Source organism: Belonocnema kinseyi, chromosome 9, assembly GCF_010883055.1.
Source record: "Belonocnema kinseyi isolate 2016_QV_RU_SX_M_011 chromosome 9, B_treatae_v1, whole genome shotgun sequence".
NCBI classification, from domain to species: domain Eukaryota; kingdom Metazoa; phylum Arthropoda; class Insecta; order Hymenoptera; family Cynipidae; genus Belonocnema; species Belonocnema kinseyi.
The window spans coordinates 89,610,097-89,619,663 of record NC_046665.1 but is presented as its reverse complement, the minus strand read 5'-3'; the positions used below and the strand labels follow the sequence as shown (position 1 = coordinate 89,619,663).

Genomic DNA, 9,567 nt, shown 5'->3' with positions numbered 1-9,567 from the left:
AGCTCCAAGGAGATTATGTTGAAAAATAAAAAAAAATTTACCCAAAAAAAATTGTTTTTATACTTCATTCTAAGGACTTATTGAACTACCCTCGTACTTTCCTGTAACATATAGATTCATTTCTTAAAAATATTAATTACATTTGCAAAACAAAGTACAAGATTTTGGAATTTAAACTGATAGTAATTGCAAATACGGCTTTATTATTTATGCTGTGAAAATCAATTTTTCGTAGTAGCTTCAGTTTGAAATCAAAAATATTTCTCTCAACTCCGAGTGGAAATTATTGAATTTGGAATCTCTATATAATTGATGTGGCAAAAGTATTTTTTCATATCCCCACGGCAACTAATACCACCTTCTCGACTCTATCGTTCATTTCTATCAAACTCTCGTAAAAATAAATATTATAATACAAACTGTGAGAACCATTTAATTCTACGTATAAGGAAAAATTTGCAATCTGCTACAGAAAATTTTAGTGCTATAATTGAATTATTTATTTTTTTCAGTGTGCCTTTTTTCAATGACAGCTGGGATAACATATTCCTGGACATCTCCTGCACTACCACACCTCAGAAGTAATAATTCTGAAATTCCTATAACGCAAGTCGAAGGTGCATGGATTGCTACATCAGTGGATATTGGATCATTTTCCGGAAACATAGTATTCCTATTTATCGCAAATTATCTAGGCCGAAAAAACTCGCTTCTAATGATAGCCATACCTTACATAATAGCATGCCTGATGATTGTTTTGGCAAAAAACGTAATAACATTATACGTCTCGCGATTTATCATGGGCATGATTACTGATTTTGTGTTTGCATTAGTATCAACGTACATAGGAGAAATTTCTGACAAAGAGATTAGGGGGATCCTACTTATCGGAATTAGAATTTCCTTAAGTTTAGGACAAATGTACGTGAAAATAGCCGGCGTATTATTTTCTTATAAGACTATGAATATAATGATTATGATCATACCACTTCTTTTCTTTGCAACATTTTTCTTCATGCCAGAAAGTCCTTATTATCTCCTATTGAAAAATCAACGGAAAAAAGCATTAAAAACCCTGATGAAGCTGAAAGGACATAAAGTACCAGGAATGATACATTTGGAATTGGAAAGAATAGAGAAATCCGTCAAGGAGAGTCAAGAAAGTAAAAAATGGAAGTTCCGGGAATTGTTTGCTGTTAAAGGAAACCGAAGAAGTCTCTACATTGCCATGCTGGCTTGGGCAACTAAACATTCATCAGGATCACTATCTATTCATGCTTTCACTCAAGATATTTTCGAAGAAACGGGAATCTCCTTGGCACCGGAAATCTGTGCAATGATAATTGCAATAATTGGGGTAACAATGGCTATAATAGCTACCTTTATTATTGAACGCGCTGGCAGAAGAATTACTTTTTTATTTTCTGGCTTATTTTGTGCTCTGGGTTTAGCATTAGTAGGATTATCTTTTTTCTTGAAAACTTATTTCAAAGCAGACGTTGAATCTATCACTTGGCTACCACTTGCGGGATTGATTGTCTACGAAATTGCATTTTCTTTGGGACTTGCTTACATTCCCATTATTCTGATGGGTGAAATTTTTGCTCTCAGTGTGAAAATGCCGGCCGTGTTTATTGTTCATACAACAATAAGTATATTCCTGATTATCATAAAAATTTCATTCCAATGGTTAAATAATATGGCAGGTATTTATACCACTTTCTGGACATACGCAATCTGCAGTTTCTTCGGTTCAATTATTTTTTTCTGTATCGCGCCTGAAACTAAGGGGAAGACCCTCGAAGAAATTCAGGACAATATTCACGCAAACAATGTAAGAAAATTTCAAAAAAGCGACGAAATTATTAAGGAAAAAATAATAGTGACTGATGTCTCTGATTAGGCGCACATTGTGCGAACAGGAGGGATTTTCAAGCTTTCATAATAATTAAAGTGAATTGATAGTGAGTCAAATATTTCTGTCACTTAGTATATAATTGACTAAATCCATTTTAATTCTGGCAGGCACACTGAAAGAAAGAATTAGAAGCTACATGTATACTGCCGTGATTTGAGAACACACACATCTTAGATAGAATATCGCATTTTATTATTCTGAAACTTTATTGTGTTACTTAATATAGAGATGCATTCAAATGCAGAACATAGTTCACTTCCAAAAAATCATTTCTGATACGTTTCCAGAATATAGTTTCTCAATATAAGAATATGAAGGATCGGATCAATAGAATGAGCCTCAACTGAACACTATTTCTCAATAAAAAAAAATTATTTTCGAAATTATTATTGTATAATCTTCATTTTTTTAATTATTAAAACACGTAATCTCGCACACTGTTACTTAAAAATATAATCGCACGCTTAACCGCTTTGAAAAATCGCACTCGACGAGGATTCGAACCCTACCTAAACAAGTGTCCTACCCGCGCGCTCTACCGACTTAACTTTCGAAGCACTTTGATCTCGGTGACAAAATCTCGATTAAGAATTTTTAAGGCAGTGTCGTACGAAGTGTTTTGGTGAGCCTCAACCATCTTCAAATTAAACGTTGTGGAACTCAATGTTTCTTTTAAGAGAACATCTTTCTGATGATACTTGAAAATTTTCGAGAGACTTTAATATACCATTTTTTAATTATAAAAATTTTAGAATTGAATTTTACTTATTTAATAAGTAACAATAAAATATCTAAAAGTAATAAACAATAAACAAAAATTCTCCATAAAATACGCAGTTTTAAATTTATCCAACTCTTTTATTGCATATAATACTCTCTTTCTCAATTTTTAATGAAAAATCTAATTTCTTAAACAATAATATAAAATATGTGAAGAAGCGAAGTAAGTTTCAGTTATTTAACAAGGGACTTAACACTTGTTGTTTCTAAATATTTAAAACGCTCAAAAACAACCCAAAGGTAATGAATAATAAAGAAAAGTTGCACGTACAAAAATTCTTTAATAACATCAATGACAAAAAATAATGTTCTGCTACACAAAAATTTACATAAACCACAAAGTTTTTAATTTATCAAATGCTTTGATCATACACTGTTTACTAAGATTTGAATATGGAATTGCTTTCCTAAAACAACAATTTAAAATATGCAAAAAATAATTGAACATCACTTATTTTACAAATGGCTCAATACTTTTTTCTTTAAAAACGTAATCCGCTTAAAAACGATCTAAGGCTTATAAAAAATTAATAACTTTTGAATTGAAAAACGCTTTAATAACCTCAGTGACAAATATTTTCTGATTTTTAAAAACCTCTATAAAACGCAGAGTTTTCGATTAATTTAATTCTTTCATAGTACTTTTTAATTCAGTTTTTAATTTAAAATAACAATTCCAAACAAATATAATTTAAAATATGTAAAGAAGAATTGATTGATAGTTTAAATATTACCCATTTAAAAAAGTGCTCGATATTTTATTTTTATTTCAAGCATATTATAATTCGAAATCAGAAGAAAAAAGAATTCTGTAAAGAAACGTTTGGTGCCAGAACTTGCAGGTTAAAAGTAATAGGGTCTCACGGTGATCATATGGAAAATATTTATTTGCTTCCTCCTTGCATTCTCAATTCTTTTATTCGAAAAAATTCTATTTATCAATTTTTCAATTATTTTTTCATAAAATGAAATGCATTCTTAATAAACTTTTTAAAAATGTTATTGAATTCTTTTTCCTTAAATATTTTGCTTTATAAACTCATAACATAATTTTAAATTATCAAGAAAATGTAATAATTGTATTTTAAGCAAAGCAAATAAATAAAATTGATTATGTGCACCAATGTTTTGAATTGTATAAATAATATTGTATTTCAATATAATTGTTAGCGGCAAAGAGAACCAACTTCATATCATGTCAACTTAATAAAGATACGGTTGCAGTTAGAAGTAAATTAATTTAGACCAATATAGGTATAGGTATATAGGTATAGGTATATTGGTATTTTCAAAGTAAATCTGACATTCGTTTTAAATAAATAATTATTTGAAAAAAAAATTGAAGCATTATTTAAAGAGAAATTATTTCTTCGCTGAATACATTAATTTTCTCGCCTCAAGAACATGAACATTGTTTCAATTAAAATAGTAGTCAAAATAAATATATGAATTTACTTGGATCAAGAATTTTGTTAATGAAATTATTATTATTATTATTTTAGTTTGTTTCATATAATACTTTTAATTGATTATAATATTCAAAAATATATCAATTTCATTATTTATCAATTTCTCGATCAACATGCGCCTCTTTGTCTTTTGAGTTTATGCACCATGGAATGGCAGAAACGGAGAAACACAATAAACTGAGACTGTCAGTAAAAATCGTAAAAATATATATCTCGATGTGAAAACCTTACTACACCTGATTTTACGAAAATAAAAAAGTATAGTTAACTCAGAAATACGGCGATATTAAATTGTGAGCATTTTAAGTTTAAGAAAAACGTTTGGGTTAATTTTGAGTTTAAAACCTTTCAATTCAAAATATTTTAGACAGGTACCCGAGTCGAAATATAGGCCCTACTTTGACACACTTCACGCTAATACATTTCATACCTTTACCTATTTTCAAATTCATATTCACAATAAAAGTTAATTTCTCCATCATATACGTTAAAAGAAAATATGTTTCTTCAGAATCTAAGTTAACTAATTTGGTGTTATTTTTTGAGATATAGAAAAAGCCTAGTACAAAAGATTTGTAGCTGTCTTACATTTTTCCTCGGACGATTCTTTTTGCGTGTCTGATACCTTCTTTCGAGTTTTTTGCATTTGGGTTCTTTAGAAATATTTTTCAAATCGTTGCACTGGTTTGCTTTTTGCCTTTTCTTTGAGGCCACCAAATCAGGGCAAACTTCTTTTCTCTTGAAGCCATTTCAATATTACAACTTTGAATATTTATTACTTAAAACCACTAAAACTTTTGCTTTCACAAACTTTGGTGATGGAGGTTAAAGGAAACAGCAAATTAGCTGTTATATTACGAGGACGTTTCATTGTGTTCAAATTTAAGAGCGTTAAAAAAAACCTAAAATTCCAACGAAGAAAATGGAGCTTTAAAGAAGACATTAGTTGAATTCAAGAACATAGATGCAAGACCTTTCACTTGAAGCGTCAAATATATTTTTCGTCAATATAATCCGGTCAATATACACTCGGGTAAAATTTAAAAATGGTCAATATTTTGAATGAAATGAAAAAAATTGAACTTGTATAATTTCTAAAAAAAGGCGTTTAAAATTGGATAATTTAAAATTGAAAAGATTTCAAAGAGACGCTACAAAAATCTAAACTTTTAAACTAAATTTTTTTAATTTAGACAATTTCATGAGGAAGAAGTTGAAATTGAGACCGAAATTGAATATTACAAAGTAAATTTTCGTAAAAGTATATAAATTTATATTTTCATTGAATTAAAAAAATTATGTTTTAACTTAAAAATTGATTGGACGAACTTTTGTAAAATGAAAAAATAAATTCACCTGTATTTCACCCCTCAAAATGTAAACATTTTTGATTGTGAACCTTTTAAAATAAATGATTATCTTAAAACACGTTCAAAATCAAAATTAAATTTCAAATAGGTTAAAAAAGAAAAAAATTATTTTTCTAAAGAAAAATGGAATAATTTCTTTAACTTTTAATGGTTTCATTTTTAGAATTTAGAGTAAACTTGGTACACGCTACATTTTTAATTTTTCTCTCTTATAGGTTTAATTTTTGTAAATAAAATTGAACTTCTTGAATTTCAAAATTGTATAATTGAATATTTAAAAATAGTTTATTGATAAACGATTTAAATTCACTTACAGCAATCTAAGTAATTGAAATTTTACGATTAAAATTTATATGGCTAAATTAAAAAAATTATAATTGACAATTTGAAAGCTGCTAATTTGTAAACAATTAAAGTTAGTTAAATTAATAGAACATTTTTAAGATTTGAGTAGAACAAAGTTTTAATATCACAATACTTCGCGACTTAATTTTATTTTTAGATGATGTTCGGATTATTTTTCAAGTTTATAGAAATTAAGAGTATACATTTTTTCATTTTTGGTATTGCCCATTTACAATAACTTCTAATTTTCAATGTTTTTTATAATTCTAAATGACCAATTTTAAAATAAAATAAAACGATTTTCCATTTTTAATGTTTCGAAATTGTTCTTAGACATTTTAATCTGAAATCATTTAATTTTTGGATTTTTGAGTTCAAAATAAAAGCGTTCAATTCTAAACGCTTTGAATTAGAAATTATAAAATCGTGATTTAAGTTTAAAAATTTGTTAAATGTATTACTTATTATTTAAATAGTTTCTCTTTGTAATCTGCTTCACACCGACGTACGTTAAATATTTTAAAATTAGTTCATTTATTTAAGAATTATTATTTATAAAAATGTATCTTATGATTTTTAATTCTTTTATGACTATAGTCTGAAAGTTTGAAGCCTTTTCAGTTTCAGTCAATAATTTAGAGTTTTGTTGTTGCTCCATACGTTCAGAATTTTTATAAACCTAAAAAATAAACTTGAATTGCTTCTGTTAGAATTTCGTGTTATTTATTATTCATGAGATTGAATAAAATTTATAACCTTCCCAGTTTTATTAGTAATATTTTTACATATTATATACTAATAGATAGGTTTGAAAATGTTTAATTACATTTTTTCTAATTAATCTCTTATAGAAGATATCTGATATTTTGTAACTATCTTGTGAAAAGAAATGTTCTCATAAGTATTCACGTACACATTGAATATATTATTATTTATTTATATTTATTATTATAAATTTGAATTTATATTTTTTTAAACTACATATATAAAATTTTCTCTCTATTATTGAAAAAATAGTACAAAAATTGTTTGCAAATGGATGTGGAATTTGACAACCTCAAAGTCATGTTAACTTAAAATTGGAGTAGGTTCGGCTGCGGATGCGGATTAAAAATTTAATTTTTAGTTAAAAATATAAATTAAGATATGGTCTCGAGATATTCAATTTCTGAATACGCATTATTATCGTGATAAAATTAAAATATCAGTAGTTAAAAATAGGCTGTAAATAGCGATTCCAAATAAAGTTTTTTTGCAAAAATAAAACATTTCTGCGCATATATGGATGTGCTGAATTTAAATAAAACAAATTTTATTTAAAACGATTAGTCGATTTCAAGAATTTAAAATTAAAGTCTTTAATGCCACGATAGCAAGTAACTTTAAAATAATTCTAGGTATTTCACATATTTTCAAAGGATTTCATGTGATTCAAGAGTATTTGAAGTTATTTCCAAGATTCTTTTGAGACTACATGGACTATTAATGGATTTTAACGATTTTTATAGAGTTTTCACGGATTTTAACGAATTTTAGAAGACTTCAAGAAATTCCGAAAGATTTTTACAATATTAAAACGTTTTTAATGGATTTTAAAATATTTTACAGGATATTACTATTGCAGGCTTAATTGTCATCGATAACAGGCGTGAATCCTGTGATCTTTCTAAGATTGTAATGAACACTTTTAATGTTTTAAACTCGCGAATCATCCTTTGCGTTGGAAATCAATGCAATTATTTTCATATTCAAATTCAAATCGCTAAAATTTTTAAGAAGGCAAGTTTCATAATTGGAACATCATTTTAATATGATCATTTCACTAGCCCCACCACCCACGCAAATTTAACTTTTTTTCGACCAGTACCTGATTTCTCAGAAATACACTGGCGGGGCCAGCGAAACGTTTTGTTGGCCCCGACATTATCCAAAATCAACTTCATATAGGTGCATTATTTTTGTCTTAATTTTTTCAAATTTGTGCAACCAACTTCAAACCCTAAAAACTACCCACTGTACAGAAAACACCATGGAGGGGTCAGCGAAGCGTTTCGCTGGCCCCGACAATATCCAAAATCAACTTGATATGGGTGCCTTATTTTCATTTTAATTTGTTCAACTTTGTGCAACCAATTTCAACCTCTAAAAACTACCCCCTGTGTGGAAAACACCATGGAGGGGCCAGAAAAACTTTTCGCTGGCCCCGACAATATCCAAAATCAACTTCATATGGGTGCATTATTTTTGTCTTAATTTTTTCAAATTTGTGCACCCAACTTGAATCTCTAAAAACTACCCCCTGTATGGAAAACACCATGGCGGATACAGCGAAACGTACCGCTAGTCCCGACATTATCGAAAATCAACTTTATATGGGTGCATTATTTTCGTCTTAATTGGTTCAAATTTGTGCAACCAACTTAAACCCCTAAAAACTAGCCCCTGTATGGAAAACACCATGATTGATCGAGCGAAACATACCACTGGCCCCGACAATATTCAATATAAACTTGATGTGGGTGCATTATTTTCGTCTTAATTTGTTGAAATTTGTGCAACCAAATTAAACCCCTAAAAACGATACTCTGTACGAAAAGCACCATGGTGGGGCCAGCGAAACATTTCGCTGGCCCTGGCATTATCCAAAATGAAATTTGCACGAATGTATTATTTTCGTCTCAATTTGTTCACATTTGTGCAACCAACTTCAACTCTTAAAAACACCCCCTATTAGGCAACCACCATGGTGGGGCCAAAGAAACTTTTCTATGGCCCCGCCATGGCGTTTTCCGTACAGAGGGTAGTTTTAAGGGGTTGAAACTGGTTGCACAATTTTTAACAAAATACGACGAAAATAATACACCCATATAAAGTTGATTTTTGATAATGTCGCCACTAGCGGTACGTTTCACTGGATTCGATATGATGTTTGTCCAATAGGGGGGTATTTTAAGGCTTAAAGTTGGTTACGCAAATTTGAACTAATTGAGACGAAAATAGTACACCCGTTCAAAGTTTATTTTGAATAATGGCGGGGCCAGCGAAACGTTTCGCTGGCCTCGCCATGGTGTTTACCGCACAGGGAGTTCATTTTAGTGGTTGAAGTGTGTTGCACGAAATTGAACAAATTAGGACGAAAATAATACAACCATCTAAAGTTAATTTTTGATAATGCCGGGGCCAGCGAAACGTTTCCCTGGACTTGCCATGGTGTTTTTCGTACAGATGGTCATTTTCAGGGGTTGAAGTTGATTGCACAAATTTGAACAGATTAAGACGAAAATAATGCACACATATAAAATTGATTTTGTATAATGACGGAACTAACGGTACGTTTCGCTGGATACGATATGACGTTTGCATAACACGGGGTTGTTTTTTAGGGGTTGAAGTTGGTTGCACTAATTTGAATAAATTAAGACGAAAATAATGTACCCATATAAAGTTGATTTTGGATAACGTTTCGCTGGCCCCGCCAGTATTTTTCTGAGAAATCAGATACTTCCGGTGATGCACAAATTCTAATTTTAGTCGAATAAATTTGAACAAATTCTGTACTAAATATCTGACCGAAAAAAGTTAAATTTGCGTGGGTGGTGGGGCGAGCGAAATAGTCCTCATTTTAATTACGTTCGTGGTCACCGTTTTGTTTTCTGTCTAAAGTCAACGACGTCCTGTGTCAATG

At 29.7% G+C, this 9,567-nt stretch overlaps 1 protein-coding gene across 1 annotated transcript in view; it reads left to right on the top strand.

Moving 5' to 3' along the window:
• Positions 1 to 2,301, top strand: part of LOC117179873 (facilitated trehalose transporter Tret1-2 homolog) — a 7,532-nt gene extending 5,231 nt beyond the window's left edge. Inside the window, exon 2 of the mRNA XM_033372044.1 lies at positions 513 to 2,301. Coding sequence (XP_033227935.1) covers positions 513 to 1,903 — 1,391 coding nt within the window. The 3' untranslated portion in view covers positions 1,904 to 2,301. The remainder of the gene's footprint in view (positions 1 to 512) is intronic.
• The last annotated feature ends 7,266 nt before the right edge of the window (positions 2,302 to 9,567 follow it).